Raw genomic sequence first — 20,367 nt, forward strand, 5'->3', positions numbered from 1 at the left:
GGAATGTCATGGCACCTGTGTGGATGTCAGAGTTCTTTCTCTCGTCCGTCATTTGGGACCTGGGGATTGAACGCGGGTTGTCAGGCGTGGCTGCGAGAACCCTTTCTCAAGGAGCCATCTCCCTGGCCTTCGTGTGTCATTTTCTACATATTACATTCAGTGTGCCCGCAGAACTGAAGAAGAGCAGATCTTCACTGGAAACATGGTAATGAGATTATATCAGCAAACAGACTGTGGCTCCAATTATGCAATAAAGAAGGGAATCAAATGTCAGATGTAATATTTTTATTGAGATGAAATTCATATACCATAATATTAGCCATTTTAGCCTGCAGTTAAGCTTAATGGTAGGTAGGCACTCGAACCATACAATGGGACCTTTTGTTGGGCTTTTTTCACATATACTCATGTTGTAGGCGCATCAGGACATCATTTTTTACAATTCGTTTCTTTCTGTACCTTTTATGTGTACATACATATTACGTACATACATGTACCCATTGATGCATGCATGGAAGCCAGAGGATGTTGGGTATTTTCCTCAATCATTCTCCATTTTATTTTTAAAGATAGGATCTCCCGATGAACCCCAGGCTCACTGATTAGGGCTAGATTTGTTGGCCACAGAACTCTTGGGATCTACATATCTCGAGGCCTTCCCACATACGGTGTGCATGGCTATGCTCAGCTCTTTTTGTTTTGCTTGTTTTTTGAGACAGGGTTTCTCTGTGTAGCCCTGGCTGTCCTGGAACTCACTCTGTAGACCAGGCTGGCCTCAAACTTGGAGATCTGCCTGTTTCAACTCCCAAGTGCTGGGCTTAAAGGGGTGGGAGGAAAGGATCTGAGCACTCAGGTCCTTACTGCTCACATGTGAGCACTTTACCCACTGAGTCTTCCCCATCCCCTTCCTTCCTTCTTTATTTTTGTTTGGTTTTTGAGACAGGGTTTCTCTGTATAGCCCTGGCTGTCTTGGAACTTGCTTTGTAGACCATGGTGGCTTGGGATTTACAGAGATCCACCTGGCCCTGCCTTCCAAGTACTGGGATTAAAGGTGTAGGCCATTGCCGCCCGGCTCCTTTAATTCTTTTTAACCTAATCAATAGCATGAGTTTTGTTCAAAAGAATAGGCTCTGAATTGTGTCTCTAACCATGAGTGAAAACAGCAGGGCTTCATTCTTTTTCTATGAGAGGATAAGATTCCAGGGTATGTAACAATTTGTTTATCCACTCATCTACTAATGGGCCACACCACAAACTGGATTTTTACATTTGAACATGCCCAGAGGTATTTCTGCTCCCTGGAGACTAACTCTGCTCTAGTACAGCCACCCCTATTTTACAGATTAGGAATCTGAGGTACAAAAAAGGGGACATGTTAAAAGGGTGTCCATGAGGAAGGTGAACTCCTTGGGGAGAACAGCTACAGGGTCTGACTGATTACTGAAGCCAGGCACTGAGTCCTGTTCCTCCAAGGGTGTTCTGAACGCTTGCAATGTCTCTTTCCAGGCTGGCAGTCAGTGTGCCAGGCACACGGCTCTCATTGCTTCCCTTTTTGATATCCTCTCATTACTTTTAATTGCTTCTGGGCCTCTCTCACATCTTGTATTTTGCTTCCTAATCCAGGGCATTCCTCCCCACCTCCCACTGGCCCAGCACAGCACTTCTTTTTCTGAGCTCTCCCGAGAAGTGCCCCGAGAAAATGGAGCAGGGTTCCTGAAAGGCATCCATCTCCGTAATGAACAGTCGCAAGTCCACATCCCGGCATATTTACATAGAAATCTGCACACAAAAGCAACATTACAAAGGGAAGGGTTTTTTTTCCCTTCCTTTCTTTTTTTAATGCCTTCTCCTCACAGCTCCATTTCCTGCAGTAGTAAGAACACTATTGGAATTACGCTGACAGGAAGACAAAACAACTTCCAGGGATGCTGGGTTAGAAACAATAGCTTTGCCAGACCCATTAATGTTTAAAGTCAATGGAGCATAAAACTGCTTTTCTCTACTTACAGCCAGGCATCATCTTACAGAGTGGAGGGGGGAAAATTGCCATTTTAACTCAGCTGAAATCCATAAGCCTTCTCCTAATTTTCATTCTCCTTGAAATTCTCCAGTAAGTACCATCGGAATGAAAATGAGACTTTCTCTCCGGGGAGAATGGCTTCCAGTCTTCAGCAGTAAAGCGTGTGAAAGAGAGACTTGGAGGTGAAGGAGGAGCCTCCTGGGAAAGATGCCCTTGCCCAAATCTGCAGAACTAGCTGTAGTTATGACACACCTTGAAATTTGGGAGCCCCTGGGTGCTTTCAGGAAGGCCCTAAACAATCCAGGGCAAAGTCTGCAGGAGGCAGCATTCTAAGGGCCAGCCCAGTCCTAGGAAGTATTGCCTTCCAGGTCTACTTTACTGAGTGGGTCTATGGGCTAACCTTCATTATTGAGATATTAGCTCTTTCCCCAGGAAATTGCTGGAAGAGAGCCCAGAGGCTGTCAGTAAAGCACTGGACCTAAACCCACAGTACATTTGTGTAATGCCTGACAAAGCCTGCTCGCATCACCTCACAGGATCCTGAAAACAGTCTCCAAAGGAGGCAGGGCAGGTATTCTTTTTGTGTGTGTGTGTGTGTGTGTGTGTGTGTGTGTGTATGTGTGTGTCCATTTTACAAGTGAAAATACTTTAAACTGATTTGTGGGGAGTCCCACACCCAGCTTGAAGCAGGGATGAGACTTGAATCTAGGTCTTTGCACAATCTGTTTAGATCTCTTTTGGCTCCCAGGAGACTGATCAGAATATTCCCAGCCCCACCCATTTCTTACAAACACCGGTTTCCAGTATCTGGGAACACAGGAAAGAGCCTCTGTGTACTCAATCCACACTCCTCTCATTCAGCCAGGAAATACACACACAGACCTGGTTGGCAAGCTGAGGAGGAAGGGTGAGGAAGAAATTAATTTCATCTCATTTCCCTGAACCAAAGACCAAAAAACCCCAGATAGATTTGAGAAACAAACAAAACACTACGAATAAAAGCAACAAGGCATTAGGAAAAAAAAAAGAGGCAGATTTGATAACCTTTTCGAGGCAGGGAGACTAGATCTATGGCCATCTAACATAACTAGATCTATGATAGAAGTCTCAAAGGAAGCCAAGTGGTGGAGACATAAGCCTTTATTTGATCCCAGCATTTGGGAGGCAGAGGCAGACAGATCTCTGAGTTCCAGACCCATCTGGTCTACAGAGTGAGTTCCAAGAACAGCCAGGACTACATAGAGAGACCCTGAAAAAACGAACAAAAAATGACAACAAAAAAGTTATTTTACTAGGGGCATGCACAAGGTGTGTGGGTGTGGGTGTGGGTGTGGGTGTGGGTGTGGGTGGGTGGGGAAGTACAAAGCCCAGAACAAACCACTTGTAGTAAAATAAGAGAAAGGGTTCACTTCCAGTATATTATGAGTCATGGAAATATGAAAATCCCTGTAGTAGCAAGAATTTATTAGGGAACAATTTACAAAAAAAGCAAGTAAGACTTAACAAATTAGAAAACGCCTCAAAAAACAAAAACCCAAAAATAAAACTAAAAACCACAGGCAAATTGAAAGATGTCAATTTCACCTGTAAAATAGGAATACTCACAATATAAGATTTAATTCTACTACAATCTAGTGGTTTCAATAAATTATTGAGAAGAGTACATTTATGAATTACAGGTGATTTCTTATATTTACACACACAAAAAAGCCAAACTTAAAATACTCTTATCTTTTGACCTAAAACTCCACTCTTAGGAATGTACTCTGAGGGATAAATCACAAATTTAGAAAAGTTTATGGGAAAAAAACATTAATCACACACTTATTACAACGGTGAAATCAGGAGAAACAGCAACCGCTGAAGGAATTTAAACAATTACAAGCACTTAATGGAAACTTACGTAATCATTACAATGTTTTCAAAGCGCGCGCAATCACTGGAAAAGCGTTTATAATTTAATGTGAGGTTTAAAACAAAGTGTAATGTTTTGTGCGTGGCTGTTTGTATAATGTACAGAGAAAAGGCTTGAAAGGGGAAAAAAACCTCTTTTAATCATGTTTGAATCCTACGGTCACGAGAAAATTTGAACTTCAAAAAAAGTCGACACTAGTCACGCTGAGGCTCACAGAAGTGGCCCTGAAGGCAGAAGTCTGGGATCCTGCGGTCATAGGGTCTGCGCCCCAGTAGCGGCGGTTCCTCCCCGCCAACCCCCGACGGGGCCGCCCCTCCCCCGGGGCCGCGCGGCCACTGCGGGTGCGCGGAGTGGAGCCGGGCCAGCGCAAGCTTTGCCGACACGTGGGGAGGGAGCGGGCGCGGCGGAGGAGGGGCTGGGTGTGTGTAGGGGGTGTGTCTGCGAGTGGGAGAGGCCAAGTGGCCGTCTCCGCGTGGGCCTCTTTCCGGACCGCTCGTGGGGCCCGGGCTCGACTAGAGCCGTGCCCACCCCCGGGGCTGCTCCCAGGCAGGGAAGTTAGCACTGGATGGAGGGCACGGACCGGGGTTCCGCACGGTGCGCGCCGTTCCGCGCTCCGAAGTCTTCTGCGTGCGTTCCTCCCCCCCACGGCCGCGCGCAGTGGTAGGAGCCGCGCGACGTCACCCATTGTTTACAAATCAACCCGAGCCGGCAGCGTTCCGGCTCCCGCGGCTGGGAGGCGCGCGGCGCCACTGCCCGGTGGCCCCGGCTTCCGCGTCCCAGGCCCGGCCCCGGCCTCCGCCCCGTTCCCGCCCCAGCCGCGGCCCGCCGAGCCCGCGGGCAACCGAGCCGCCAGCGACGCCCGCACAGCCGCGGGGGCCCGGGCGGGGGGCCATGCCGTGCCGGAGGGAGGAGGAGGAGGAAGCCGGCGACGAGGCGGAGGGGGAGGACGACGACGACAGCTTCCTTCTGCTTCAGCAGTCGGTGACTCTGGGCGGCTCGGCCGACGTGGACCAGCTCATCGCCCAGATCGGCGAGACGCTGCAGCTGGACGCGGCGCACGACGACCCGGCCTCGCCGTGTGCTGCCCCGGGTCCCCCGCCCCCTCCTCCGCCCCCGCGAGTCGTGGCGGCCCTGCCGGCGGACAAGGCCCTGGTCCCGGCGAGGCGGCTGCTGCGAGCGGCCGCGCCTGCGGAGGCCGGGGACCCGGCGCCCCCGGGGGCGGTGCGCTGTGTGCTAGGAGAGCGCGGGCGCGTGCGGGGTCGGGCGGCTCCCTACTGCGTGGCCGAGCTCTCCGGGGGCGCCAGCGCGCTTTCCAGGCTGGGGCGGCGGGGGTGGCTCCCGAGTGCCGTGACATCTCGGCGAATCCAGCAGCGGCGGTGGGCTCCCGGCGGAGCGCGTGCTGGCGACGACGACCCACACCGGCTCCTGCAGCAGCTCGTGCTCTCGGGAAACCTCATCAAGGAGGCGGTGCGCAGGCTCCAGCGAGCGGTTGCGGCGGTCGCAGCCACGAGCCCCTCGAGCGCCCCGGGGTCCGTGAGTGGCCGAAGCGGATCGGACTCAGTCACCTTGCAGCCCTCGGGCACCTGGCTCTGACTCGGGGTTCCTGGAGGAGGAAGCGGACGCGGCTACGCCGACCCAACAGTGTCCTGCGCCGGACTGTCCGGAGCTGAAGCCGTCGTCCATCCCGCGGGCTACAGCCCCAAAGTTACCGGCCGCGCGAGGCTGTTAGAGAAAACGAACTCGACTGAGCAGCACCGGCAGCCGAGTACCTGGGATTTACCGGGAGAACTGTGGCAGCTACTTGATCAACTTGGACCTGACTTAGCCCTTGGGGACAGCGTGTGCTTGGATTGTTTATAGATGTTGCTCGCAGGGGCGGGAATTGGGAGGACTTTCTAACAATACTTGAAAACGAATAGTCGGCATACACGGTCTCGTTATTTTCGGGTGGAGAAACTTCCTGAATGTGGTGCTACAATTGCAGATCGAAGAGGTTCTGGGGTGAAGAATGTTAAAACTTGGCAGTTGGGTGGTTGGCAACGGTGAAGGTGGGCGATGGGACCCAGTTGGTGAATTCTCGAAGATGGGGAGAGTTGAGTTTAAACGTGGGCTTGTAAATGACTTGACCTTGCCAACTTTGACTCGAGGTCAGCGTGGTTGTGAGTTGGGTGTTGTGGAATCCTTGGGAGAGCTCTAACCGCTGTGTCTTTTTTTTCCCCCCTCTTGATCCAAGCGCAGACCTGTCTCCTTTGCCACCGCTTGGAGTCTCCCGAGGACACAGAGGCCAATAGGGCTATGACTGGAGAGTTATTTGCGCTTTCCGTGCTTTTCTCTTTCCAGAACAACAACTCCTGCTAGACCATTCTTGGCCGTCGCACCAGCTTTCTCAGAAACGGCCATAAACAACCCCTGTCCTCTTGTGGGGTGTGTGTGGTTGAATGAAAGCCCCGGTCACACTTTTCTGCACTGTTTTGAGCCTCTGCAGATTCCGAGAATCCCTCTCCTGCTTCCTCACCTGCTAGTTCTTTGTGAGTGACTGAAACCGTTTTTAAAATGTGACTCCAGGAGGAGAAACTGCCGGCTTTTCCCCCTTGTGAAACTTGAGGGTGCCCTTTCTGAGGTGCCACCCCCAGACTCTAAGGTAGCTAAACCATTTTTTTTTTTTAAGATTCAATGGCTTGTTCATCCTTCAGATGTAGCTGTTGACGTACACTTCGCAACGGAGTGTCTGAAATTGTGGTGGTCCTGATTTATAGGATATCAACTAAAATGTCTGCTGAATAAATTTGGTTTTTGTTTTAGAACACAGTCTGGATTTTTGATTGGAGGTGGGAGAGGGAAGAAAGACCATGTGGGGTACATCCTCCAAAGCAAAGTCTATTTGGGGTCACTAGGGGGCTGGGGCCAGAGCTATGTTTAGTTGACTCTTAGCAGTTGCACTTGAGTGCCTCTGGGTTTATTTTTATTTTACACACGTTTTGAGACAGGTTCTCACCGACTGAAAACCCACTATGTGTAGATCAGGCTTACCTCAAACTCAGAGATTCCCCCATCTCTACTTCCTGAGTGCTGGTTTTAAGTTGGGCTCGCTTCAGTCAGATATTTAGATTTTCTTTTTTTACATTTATTTATTCGGTATGTGGAGGGTTCCCACGTGCAGTGGAAAAGCCTGTGGGATTCCGATGACAACAGTGGTAGTAGGTTTCCCCCCTTCTGATTGGGTCCTGGATATCAAACTTTGGTGGTCTGGGTTGGTGGCAAGTGCCTTTATAAGCTGGGGCAATCATTGCCGTTTCTGGGATTTTAGAAGCTGCTCCATGGGCTTTCCCATCGATCATTTTCTAAGAATTGCTTTCTGGGCTTTCTTGTGATCTTTTTCTAAGAATCAGAGTATACAGGCAAAGAGCCTGTTTTTTCTTTGAGACTGCCCAGATTGAGCTATGTAGTCTATAGTAAGAAAAACTTTTTTTTTTTTTTAAACAAGGTCTATGTATCTCCTGTCTGGAGCTCACTATGTAGACCAGGCTGGCCTTGAACTCAGAAGGATCCCCCTGCCTCTGCTTCCCAGGTGCTGGATGCTAGGGTTAAAGACCTGTATGAATGAATGACCACTACACTTGGTAAAAACTCAGTCTTTGAGCCATTTTTTTGATAGTTCTGTAAGATAGCTTGGGAAGTTGGTGACACTTCTTCATTCTCAGCCCCATATTCTCTGGGCAGGAGTCCTCACTGTCGTGTCTGGCTTCCTGTCTGACCCTTTTCTTTTTCCTTTTTGAGACAGAATCTCAGGCTTGTTGTGACCATATGGTTGTTCTGCCTCTGCACCCGCTCCTCCAGTGCTGGGGTTACAGGTGTGCCAGCCAGCGTGCCTAACATTTTTTGCTAGGGGTGGTGGTTGTGTTGGTGAGGTTCCTGTTTGTTTTAAGACAGTAGCCCAGGCTGGCCTCAAATTTGTAGTAATCCTACCTTTGCTTTCCCCTTGCTGGGATTATAGACATATTATAGACAGCTGCTTGGTACATCCTAGCTCCGCTTCCAAGTTCTCTGAGGACGGGACTCATGCTGTGTACCACTCCCTCCCATGGTACCCAACATGCTGAGCTACCAAGGGCTTAAGAAGTCCAGCCTCCAGCTTCACTTGGTGCAGGCCTACTGCTGCATGATGGTTTGTTATGGTGAGCAAGTCACTGTGCACACGCGTGCTAGCACATACACACACACACACACACACACACACACACACACACACTCTCCCCTACCAGTGTCCCCCTTCTCTCATTTATAAAACAATAGTACTTAAGTAGTTGGGAGAGTGGAAGTGTTGAAAACATAACCTAGCTGCTCACTGTTGGTTCTAGCTGGATTTAAGAGGATGTTTAGGTCTAGATCATTAAATATTTTGCTTGAACCTGTGGTGGTGGGACATACCACCTTGCAGAGGCAGGTGGATCTCTGTGAGTTCAAGGCCAACCTGGTTTACAGAGTTCCAGTACCTTACAGAGAAACCCTGTCTCAAAACAAACAAAAAACCTCAAAGCGTTTTGCTAGAAGCTGTGACTGTGTGTGTATTACTGTAGACTGAACTCAGGGCTTCACAGACGCCAGGCAAGTGCAAGCACTCAGGTACCAAGCTGTCTTCTTTGTCCCTTTTATATTAAAACCTTTTTCTGTTCATGTGTTTGCAGCTGAGCATGTACATGTGTTCATGCATGTGGAGGCAGAACAGAGATGGACAGGCATCATCCTTGATAATTCCACCTTATTATTTGGGATTGAAACGGTCCCTCATGGAAGCTGGAGCTCACTAATTCAGCTCTACTGGTTGGCCAGCAATCTCCCAGCGTCCTCCCACTGTACTCTACTGAGGTTACAAGTGTGTACTGCACCACCACCCACTGTGTGCCGTTTTAAAAATACATTTTAGTTTTGTGTTTCCTGGAACACTGTGTAGATCAGGCTGGCCTCAGACTCAAGAGATCTATCTGCCTCTGCCTCCTAAGTGCCGGCATCAAAGACGTGCAGTACTATGCCTTCGTTTTTGTTTTGGTTTTTTATATGTGTGCCAAGGATGCAACCTCAATTCCCCATGCTTCTGCAATAAGTACAAAAGTACTTTACCTACTGAGCCATCCCCTCAACCCCATTTCCTCCCCAGCTAGCCTGGCTTTGAATTTGTCATCCTCCTGCTTCAACATTCTAAATGCTGGGATTTATAGGTATATAGTGTCACACTGAGCTTTTTGTTTTGAGACAGGGTCTGGCTAAGTTGCTCAGGCTGATCTGTTCAAACTTGGAATGTCCCTGTCTCAACCTCCATGGTGACTGGATTGCAGGCATGCACCTAGCCTATGTGAGACTTTCTTGACACCATTTTCTCCTGAGTTGAATTAGTAAAATTCTTTTTTTTTTTTTTTTTTTTGAGACAGGGTTTCTCTGTGGTTTTGGAGCCTGTCCTGGAACTAGCTCTTGTAGACCAGGTTGGTCTCGAACTCACAGAGATCCGCCTGCCTCTGCCTCCCGAGTGCTGGGATTAAAGGCGTGCGCCACCACCGCCCGGCTAGTAAAATTCTTAGTAAGTCCTCCAGGCCTTGGCTCACCTAGTATTCACAGGAGCGTCTCCATTCTCACACTGTAGCATGAATTCTAGTTGGTCTTAGTAATAAAACCTCAGAGTCAGATAGTAGGGGGTGAAAGCTGAAGGCTCTGAGAAGCAGAGTAGCCAGTCTCTACAGAGTTCTCACCTCCTACCAGTGATCAGCGGCTTCAGACTGCCCTTCCCCTCAGACTGCTCTGAGCGGCCTGCCTCCTCCCACCTTCTATTCCTCCCTCTGGCCAGCCATGTCTGCACCTCCCTAGTGCTGGGATTAAAGGAGTGGGATTCCAAGTGCTGGGATCACCTTTGTGTGAACTCTGTATCTCTTTTAGACTGGATCAATTTTGTGTAGCCAAGCATGTAGGCCTTGAACTAACAGGTCTATCTGTGTGTGCAGGGATGAAAGGTGTGTGCCACCATTGCCTGGCCTCTAGTGGCTTAGCTCTAAACACAAAAGAAATAACACTACATCACTTTTTTTTTTTTTTTGATAAATCAGCTACATAGATGCAAGTTGCTGGGGATTAAGGATGAGATGGAGTTTGAGAACATCCAGTTTGAAGTCTGAGACCTGCTACAAAAGGACTGTGAATTGCCTAGGAGCCACATACAAACAGCATGTGACTGCTTCAATCAGAATGCTAGGATCTCTATAAATGAGCCTACTGGGCCAGATGTGGTGGCACACGCCTTTAATCCACACTCAGGAGGCAGAGGAAGGTGATCTACAGAGTGAGTTCCAGGACAGCTAGGGCTGTTACACAGAGAAACCCTGTCCTGGAAAGCCAAGAGAAAAAACCATGAGCCTAGGACCGCAACAAAGGTTTTGTCCTATGCAGGCATCCTAGGGGGCTACTTCCTGGTTGGAACAGCAATGAGGAGGAAGTTGAATGGTGGATACACTAAGAAGGGAAAAGGGAACTGAGCTCTAATATAGGCACTTACTCTGGTGGGCACCTTTTGTCAGATACAATGGTTGGGCAGAATCCAAACGCTGGGCTGTTAGAGTTGGTCTCTTGCCTTGTGCCAGAGTCTGCCCACACTGCTTTTGTGATGGTCCTGGGCAGGGCAAGAAGAAAATATTTGGGTTTTGTTTTTTTGTTTTGTTTTAGACAAATACATACATAGTATCTATGTATTCCTGACGGGTTTAGAACTCACTGTGTAGACCAGGCAGTTTCTCTCTGGAACTCACAGAGGTCTTCTGTTTCCTGAGTACTGGGATTAAGGGCTTGGACCACGATGTCTGATGGACATATTTTAAGAATGATAGCACTTACATTGTTCAGGGAACACTACAGCTTCAACAGCTTCCCTCTAGATTCTAAGGAAGTAGCTAGATTTGCTAGGCTGACCCTGCACAGCAGCAGGAGAGGATGGGGAGAAGAATCAGTCACTCTCCTGTCGCTTGCAGACTCGGTCCTGAACACAGCTCTCACAAGCCATCTTTTCCCACATGCCACATGTCGTGAATAATGTCCTGCCAACTTGGAAACAGAAATCCTCCCAGATGGTTCTAGGTCTGGAGTCCAGAGGGCTGCTTTCCCTGAACAGCCTCAGCCTGTCTCCCCAGCAATTAATCCTTCCCATTCTGCGACACCAGTAGCCCTGAGAGCATGAGTTTCTTTAGGCCAGCGCAGATTTGACAGTCTCTCAGGTTGGTGTGTGTGTTCAAAAAGGCCTTCAAAAGCTTGCATGAACTTACTAAGGGGAGACCTTTTTGCTTAGAGCGCTTTATGTCTTCCCCCAGAAGATCCCTGGAATTCCCCTGGGTTAGACGACAAAGTGCTCATTGTTGGTCATGGTCTTTACAGCTGCTTTGGCTTTGACCCAAACTCTCCAGTCCCTGGTACTGATCCAGCCATTTGTAAAAGCTAGAAATGCCAAGACCCGGCCTCGAGCCTGAAAGTGTCTCAGTGAGGTCACCCGAGGAAGCAAAGGCCATTTCTAAAAATACCGCATCTTGGAATGGGCCATTCCTAGTACTCAGTCCAGGAGTGACTTTGGCTAGGACACGCGCCCTTTAGAGTAGGTGGCCACGGAATGGTGGGGAGAGGCAGAGTTGAACTGACTCCTATCTTCTGAAAGGACCGGTGCCTAAGTTCCCCTGCTAACATTCAGCCATACTGAGCCAGAGGGACCACAGCTCTAGGGAAGTGACAAGAAGCTGGGTTGTGTCAGGTGACTGGGGTTATTGGTGGGGAGGGTTGATTAGGAGACTCAGGAAAGAAGTCACAAGGACAGCAGTCTGGGGTCTCACGGGACTAGAACTTGAGTGACATGGACTGGTGATAAAGATTTGGCAGTTGACACTAAGATGGCTTGCTAGGGCCTGGGAAAGGGTGTCAGGAACAATAAAAACACTAGCTAATGGATTTGGTGCTCTGCCCTAAACACTTTACAAAGGCCATGTCATCGGTTTGCTGGGAGGAAGATGAGAATACACGCTGAAGCAGACAGAAGATAGGAGTAGAATCAGGGCAGAAGCCGTGGACACTGAAGCCGTGGGCACTGAAGCCGTGGAAACTGATGCCGTGGACACTGAAGCCGTGGACACTGAAGCCGTGGACACTGAAGCTGTGGACACTGAAGCCGTGGGCACTGAAGCCGTGGACACTGATGCCGTGGACACTGATGCCGTGGACACTGAAGCCGTGGACACTGATGCCGTGGACACTGATGCCGTGGACACTGAAGCCGTGGACACTGATGCCGTGGACACTGAAGGGAGACCTACTGGATTGAGGAACACATTGGCTGAACAGCTATGTTCATGTTGTCTCTATGGGTATACCCTTAATCTACAGATGACCAGGGCACATGGGACTTGATCTTGGTCAGTGACTTGCATTGATAGTTTCTAAACACTGAAGTTTAATCTCCTGTTATTAGCACCCTTAAGTAGTATCCTTTTATTCATTTCTTTTGAACATGGTCTTTTTTAAAAGTTTTTTATTTTTATGTGTATTGGTGTTCCACTTGTATGTCTTTGTGAGGGAGTCAGATCCCCTGGAACTTGTTACAGACAGTTGTGAGCTCCATGTGTGATGGAGGAAGGTCATTGGCTAATAAAGGAACTGCCTTGGCCCATTTTATTGGTTAGAAGATAGGTGGGAGGAGTAAACAGAACAGAACGCTGGGAGGAACAGGAAGTGAGCTCAGACTCCACAGCTCTCCTCTCGGGGGCAGACGCCTCAGAGAGACGCCATGCCCCGCTCCCGGGATGAAGCTCCGACCCAGGATGGACTAGGCTAGAATCTTCCCGGTAAGACCGGTTCTCACAGATTATTAGAGATGGGTTGATTGGGATGTGAGAATTAGCCTGTAAGTGCTAGAGCTAAAGGGCCAAGCAGTGTTTAAATGAATACAGTTTGTGTGTTGTTATTTCGGGGCATAAGTCGAGCAGGCGGCCGGGGTGCCGGGGAGGCAGCCCCGCCGCCCCTATTACTACACATGTGAGTGCTGGGAATTGAACCTGGGTTCTCAGGAAGAACAGTCAGTGCTCCTAACTGCTGAGTCATCTCTACAGCCCATTTAAAAAATATTTTTTCATTACATTTATTTGCATATATTTGAGCACATACGTGTGTGTGCACGCGCGTGCGTGTGTGTAAATCAGAGAACAACGTGTACAGTTCTTTCCTTCTACTATGTGGGTCCCAGGGATTGTACTCATATTGTCAGACTTGGCTCAAGGGTCCTCACCAACTGAGCCATCTTGAAGGCTCCAGTAGTGCGATTTGAACACCTGTACTGAGTTTCTCTTATCCGCATCCCTACTGAAATAAAAAAAGTACTATTTAAGGTACACTGGAGGAAAAGGCTGTGTATTGCTCACATAAAATAAAGCAAATTTATTTCTAAAAGGAAAATAAAAGAAAGGGGCTTGCGACTGTGACTTCAGTATTTAGGTGTGGGAAAATCTAGGGAAGTCTTTTTATTAGGCTGTGAGACCTAATTTCGACAGTTAAACAGAAACAGGCCGAGGCAGGGCGAAGGTAGCAGGATGATAGCCAGCTTGTGCCTTTTTAACCCGCCCAAATCAATAAGTAAGTAAACTGTCGGGGCAGCCTATCAGCTCGGGCTGTGCGCGCACCCTCCTATGAGTCAGTTTGCAGTTGATAAGGAGAAACAGTTACTAAACTCCTTGGTATCAGTTTTAGTTTGTATTCTCTTGTAGCATCAGCTACCGGCAATTCATTCACAGAAACTCCCAGCTTTCCCAGGATGAAAGGTTATGTACAAAGTTGATATGACCCCTTGTCAGGTCCTGGGATTCTCTGAGCCGGTCAATTTCTGACCCTGGGTGCTGCCATATGAACTATCCACACACACAGTCCTTTTGAGTCCTGCCCACAGTATGAACCCCATTCTTCCTACCTCTGTCAGGAGCCTGGTCCTTCAGAGCAGCTCCTTCTAGTTGCTCTCTCCCCCTCCCCTGCTTACCTTCAAATGAGCATGGTTTTCTCCTGGCTGAGGAATCCTTCCCTTGACCTGTTTTTCTCTTTGGGGATTTTGTTTTACAGTGTTAGGTATTAAACTCAGAACCTCACATATGCTGGACCAACACGCTGCCCCTCAGCCACATTCCCGGCTTCCGTATTCAGCTCCTGCCTCTTCTTCCCCACCATCTACAGACATCTAAGTGACTCAGCTCATCGGCTCCTCCCCAGGCACCCTGAGCTTGTGTCAGGCTGTTGAAACCTCCCCTCCCCCATTTGTTTGCTCTGCAAATATTTACTGACTGTCAATACCAAGTGCTAATACTAAATGCAGCCATGTTTTGGGCAGGGGCCTGAGTGGTTTTACTAGTTATCAGCTCCATGAATACTCACAGCAATCCTATCAGGTGGGAACTCTTGTGGCTCCTAGAGAGGTGAAAAAAACCACCCGGGGTTACAGGAAGGAGCCAGGCAGTCTGCTCACACACTGCATGTTTATGGCTACACAGTACAGTACTCAAGCCTGTGGGTTTTCTTTCCGAAATGTCTCGCATTTTCCTCTCCCTACCCATCTGGGGCCTTTATCCTCTGATGCCTGGATGCTGTAATAGCCAGCCGTGGATCTGGGTGGCCATAAATAGTCCCCTTCAGCCCAGTCCATTTCCCATGCCACGCGGCTCAACAATCTTCCTAAAACATCCTCTATATGTTGTCATTCCGCTGCCATCAAAGAATGTATAATCTCTCTGGGAAGGAGGTGTGCACATATGAGCCCCTGAGATAACTCCATAATGACAGTAAACAAGAAGAACAGGGGAGCAAAATGAACTGGAACACGAGTCCTGGGACACAATTGCATGATTTTTCTCAGCACAAATTATAGACAGAAGTGCAGAGGGCAGGCAAGCTGAACTTCAGCTGAGCAAAGAAATTGAATTAGAGAGGGTGGGCTTTCTAATAAGGAAGGACGGGGTCGTAGCAGCGGGCCTGGGCTGGCTTCACTGTACGCTCATCTATCCTTTGTTACAAGTTCTAACCTCAAGCTGTTTCCCTGGCATGGCTAGACAGTGGCCTCTACTCTCTCCTTAGTGAACATTTAGATGCTTTCTTTGGTCTCAGCTATCTTTAAGACTTTGCTGTGAAAGTGCAGCTGGGATGGTGACCCAGTGGTCTGACCTCAGAGGGGACAGTTTTGCGCATGCTACCCCTGAGCTATTTATCCAGTTTGTGTTTGTGTTTTGAGACAGGGTCTCATGTAACTGAAGTTATCCTTGATCTTGCTCTCTCTCTCTCTCTCTCTCTCTCTCTCTCTTCAAGACAGGGTTTCTCTGTGTAACTGCCCTAGCTGTCCTGGAATTCTCTTTGTAGACCAGGGTAGCCTTGAACTCACAGAGATCTGACTGTCTGTCCAAGTGCTGGGATTAAAGGCCTGCCCCACCACACCCAGCTCCAATCTCTCTTAAAAGGCAGAGAGTTGCCGGGCAGTGGTGGTGCACACCTTTAATCCCAGCACTTGGGAGGCAGAGGCAGGCTGATCTCTGGGAGTTCGAGGCCAGCCTGGTCTACAAGAGCTAGTTCCAGGACAGGGACCAAAGCTACAGAGAAACCCTGTCTCGAAAAACCAAAAAAAATAAAAAAAAAAGGCAGAGAGCTGGCAAGATGTCTCAGTAAGTAAAGATGCTTAGTGCCACACCTGACAACCTGGGTTCAGTCCCCTGGACCCACGTGGTGGAAAGAGAAACCTCCCATGAGTTGTCACCTTGCGTGTGCTGTGGCGTGTGCATGCCCCCCCCCACATATCACATACACATCATATCACATACACAAAAAAATAAGAAAAGGCACAGGGAAGCCAATGAGGGGGATTCACACCTGTAATCCCAATACTTGGAAAGTGGAGGTAGGAGAATAACAAATTCAAGGTCTTCCTTGTCTATTTGTTTATTTATTATATATTTATGTGTTTGTTTGTTTTTGAGACAGGGTTTCTCTGTGTAACAGTCCCGACTGTCCTGGAACTTGCTTTGTAGACTAGGCTGTCCTCGAACTCACAGAGATCCGCCTGCCTCTGCCTCCTGAGAGCTGGGATTAAAGGGGCGCGCCACCAGTGCTGGGCTCATCCTCATTTATACAGCAAGATCAAGGATAACTTCAGTTACATGAGACCCTGTCTCAAAACACAAACACAAACTGGATAAATAGCTCAGGGGTAGCATGCGCAAAACTGTCCCCTCTGAGATCAGACCACTGGGTCACCATCCCAGCTGCACTTTCACAGCAAAGTCTTAAAGATAGCTGAGACCAAAGAAAGCATCTAAATGTTCACTAAGGAGAGAGTAGAGGCCACTGTCTAGCCATGCCAGGGAAACAGCTTGAGGTTAGAACTTGTAACAAAGGATAGATGAGTGTACAGTGAAGCCAGCCCAGGCCCGCTGCTACGACCCCGTCCTTCCTTATTAGAAAGCCCACCCTCTCTAATGAGAGAGAGAGAAAGGGAGGGCAATGGCAGATAGCTCTGTAGCTCTGTGATACAATCTGCGTGTGAGGCCTCACAGGGAAGAGAGGAAAAAGGGAGGGCGGGACTTTGGAGAAGTCATTCAGAGACAGGCTTTTCTACAAAAGACTCAAAATCATGTTTTTATAGAACAGCTTCCTGAGGCAGAAGTAGTGGTAGATGCTTATAATCCTAGGATTTGGGAGGTAGAGGCAAGAGGATTTAGGAATTCAGGGCGAGTGTTGGCTGTAGAGTCAGGGAGCATCAACCTGGGCTGCCCAAGACCCTTATCTCCCACAATTCTGCAAGTTACGCTCTGTGCTTTTCCCATTTTGCAGATAAATTATTGACACAATGAACTTGTGGACCCTGGCCCAAAGCACACAGCTAGCTTCCGAGGACTGGCTGCTGATCCCAGCTCTTGCTTCCAGTGTTTGGGAGACACAGTTAAGGGCGGGTCATTTACACTCCCTTTATATAAGGATGGGAACAGTGCCCAGGAGAGTTTTTCTTTTCTGCCTGGACCAGCTTTCACAGCATCATGTGGAGTGCACCTCCATCTCTAGATGAAGCGGGAGCCCCAGCCTACAAAGCCTCAGCTCTCTGGGGCTGACGTTCAGTGATTGCTGAGCATCGGTGGAAAGGGGGAGAGCGCTAATTGAGTGAGTTAGTAATTTGGTTGCCAAGGTAACCCTTTTCTGATTGGAAGGAAGGGATCACAGGGTTCAACACAGACTTTGCTGGATAGGAAAGTGTTGTCTGATCTTCACTCCGTGTTCCTGCTTCTAAGCTGGAAAAAGAACTGGGGGGGGGGGGCGGAGATAAAAATTGAATTCAAAGAGCATTTAAGTCTGGCTTAGAATGGTCTTCGGGTGGCAGACTTTGGAGCGGTCTATGTGCCTTTCTTTCATCCAAACCATTATTTGATAATTGATTAATTTTAGTTTTTGTTTCAGTTTGTAGCTTTGGCCTCTTCTCTCACCTGGGCATCTTCTGTAGCCAGCTGTCTTTATAGTTTGCAGACTGTTTCGTAAGAAAATGGCTAAGGGAGGCAACACAGCTGGTAGAGTGATTGCTTAGCACGCGTGAAACCCTGGGTTCAACCCCCAGGACTCAGTAACCCCGGTTATTCCAGGACTTGGGTAGTTGAGGTAGGTTGCTCAAAAGTTCAAGGTCACCCTCTGTTACGAAGCAAGGTGAAGGCCAGCCTGGGCTACGCTATCCCAGAAAATCAAAGTTGTTACAACATACTTGGCACTCCACAGCTCCAGTTGGGCAGTTGGGCCAGCATTTTCCAGGGTTTCTGTGTCAAGGTTACCAATTTGGACAACCACAGAGGGACCATTTACATGCAGGCTGGCCCAGTAAACAAGGTTGTGCCCTTGATGGTGATGGGGAGTGCCTGGAAAGAGGCCTGAACTGGGAGCCCAGAAATCAGGCTTCTAGATTGATAGTCTCAATCAGTGACTTCAGAGAATCACTCTGTCCTGCCCGTGTTCCTGGGCAATGGTTCTACTTAAAGAATGCTATGATATGGCTGGGTATATCTCAGTGGTTGAGTACTTGCTTAATCTTCATGAAAGTCTGGGGTTCAGCTTGCTAGACAATGCATGCAGTCACATACAGTTCTAATAATCATCATTCATACATGGTCTGATTTATTCTATTCTAAAAAGGATTTAAGGGTGAGTAGTAAAACTTGGCAAGGTTTATAATTTTTTTTAATATTTATTTATTTGTTATGTATACAATAGTCTATCTGTGTGTATGCCTGCAGGCCAGAAGAGGGCACCAGACCTTATTACAGATGGTTGTGAGCCACCATGTGGTTGCTGGGACTTGAACTCAGAACCTTTGGAAGAGCAGGCAATGCTCTTAACCACTGAGCCATCTCTCCAGCCCAAGGTTTATAATTTTTATTTACTTATTCTTTTATTAAGTATAGACACTTTTGGAAGAATCTTAAAATGGAGAGAGAAAAATGGGCTGGGTCTTGCCATATTGCCCCCCTGGTCTCAAACTGCAGGGCTGAGGACTGGAAAGATGTCTCAAAGGTTAAGAACAGTTGTTGCTCTTGCAGAGGACCCGAATCTGGTTCCCAGCATCTACACAGTAGCTCAAAACCATCTGTAACTTCAGTTCCAGGGAATCTGAACGTGTTCTGACCTCCGAGAGCACCAGGCATGGTTGTACATCCCCCCACACGCACACATATATATTCAGGCAAAAAAATTCTCAGTCCTTGGCAGGGCTTTTATTTAAAAAAAAGTTTATAGAACTCTAGTATATATTTATTAGTCTCCCCACCTTTAGAAATAAAGGGTTTTATGCAGCCAAGTTGGCCCCAATATGTAGCTGATAAGGATGACCTTGAACTCTTGATTCTTCTGTCTACGCCTCCCAAGTGTTGGGATTATGAGCATGTACCAAGTCTAGTTTCTGTTTCATCTTTCCAGGGCAGGGTGAACTCTGGCTGCTTACAGGCACGGTCTCATTCTGTAGCCCAGGCAGGCCTGGAACTTCTAGCCATCCTTCCGGCTCAGCTTTCCAAGTGCTGGAATACAAACATGAACCACCATGCTTGGCAAAATTTACTACAAGAATCCAGCTCTAGCTGGGCGGTGGTGGCACATACCTTTAATCCCAGCACTCCAGAGGCAGAGACAGGTGGGTCTCTGTGAGTTTGAGGTCAGCCTGGTCTACAAAGAGAAACCCTCTCTTGAAAAACCAATTAAAAAAAATTCAGCTCTTCAGTACATTAGCATTCAATTATGGTCATTTTGGTGTTGGGGAGAGAGCTCTGGACTCCTCTCAGACCTAGATCTCTGCGAAGTGCATCCATAACTAAGAACTCTGGCTGAGAAGTTCAGGGCTGTGCCCACAGCAGAGCCCTGGACCACTGTCCGCACAAGCTCAGCACTGCATCGCAGAGGCCCCTTCCTTGTCCGTGAGCTCTGAAGGTGCCCCTCGGAGACGGTAACGGTCTGATGTATGTAAGATGTAATGAATGGTGCATTGAGTCAAAAGGGTTGGCAACTAGGGCACAAGGCAGAAAACCTTCCCAACGAGAAAGCTTTTGTTGAATGAAAAATTGAGGACCCTAGTCACCTGGCTACTTAGAGCCAGTTCTGGAAAGGAAGAGTTACGTAAGGTCCACCTACCTCTATTACATGCTGGGCAGCCATCAACACACATCACTGTCCCTGCTGCACAGAGGAGGAAATGGAAAAAAACACAGACTTCCAACACTTTCCCAAGGTCCCTTTCCCACTTCCTACGTGGACTTAAACACGAGGCACTCCTCCTGTGAACCCAGCTCAGCTCTTTCCTTGAGGGGAACAGACTGAAGTATTTCAGAAAGGAATGGAAACTGCTGGTTGAGTCACTGCCGGGACAGAAGGGTAGTAAATGTACCAAGAGCAAAGCGGGAGGCGTTATTTAATAAGATCTCAACCAGCATTCCCACTATCAGCTTTGTATGGTGAATCGCTTCTCATCAACAGCCCACTTAATGACACCAGAAGGGGAGGGGGAGGAGCAGGAGGCCTCTGAGAGCAGCCCTGGGGATCTGATGCCCTTCACTGGCAGGCCTCTTCCTAAGTCTTCACCATCTCTGACACCCAAAGGCTCTGAGGTTTGGTGAATAGGATGGATCCAAAACTTGACCTCACTTGCATTTAACTTCAAGCCAGCACCGATACACACCCAGCTGCACAGACCTCGTCTAACCAGTGAGCTGCTCAGACACAAAGGCCTCTAATTACCATCCGCGAGCCAGGCTGACAGGGATTTCAAGTGTTTTCATGTTTATGGAGATCACAGGGACGTGTTCTGTACATCTTTCCCACTGGAGGAAAGTACAAAATAAAAGAGAACCAAAAAAAAAAAAAAAAAGAAAAAACA

At 48.4% G+C, this 20,367-nt stretch overlaps 1 protein-coding gene across 1 annotated transcript; it reads left to right on the plus strand.

Annotated features, from left to right (window-relative positions):
- The first annotated feature begins 4,662 nt into the window (after positions 1-4,662).
- Frat2 (FRAT regulator of WNT signaling pathway 2) lies at positions 4,663-6,733 on the plus strand. The gene has a single exon (XM_041662059.1). It carries the CDS (start codon positions 4,827-4,829, stop codon positions 5,526-5,528), a length of 702 nt encoding a protein of 233 aa, XP_041517993.1. The 5' UTR covers positions 4,663-4,826; the 3' UTR covers positions 5,529-6,733.
- The last annotated feature ends 13,634 nt before the right edge of the window (positions 6,734-20,367 follow it).

This window comes from Microtus oregoni, unplaced genomic scaffold, assembly GCF_018167655.1.
Source record: "Microtus oregoni isolate MIOR12 unplaced genomic scaffold, Mior012 000012F_ref0000307, whole genome shotgun sequence".
In the NCBI taxonomy this organism is placed as follows: Eukaryota; Metazoa; Chordata; class Mammalia; order Rodentia; family Cricetidae; genus Microtus; species Microtus oregoni.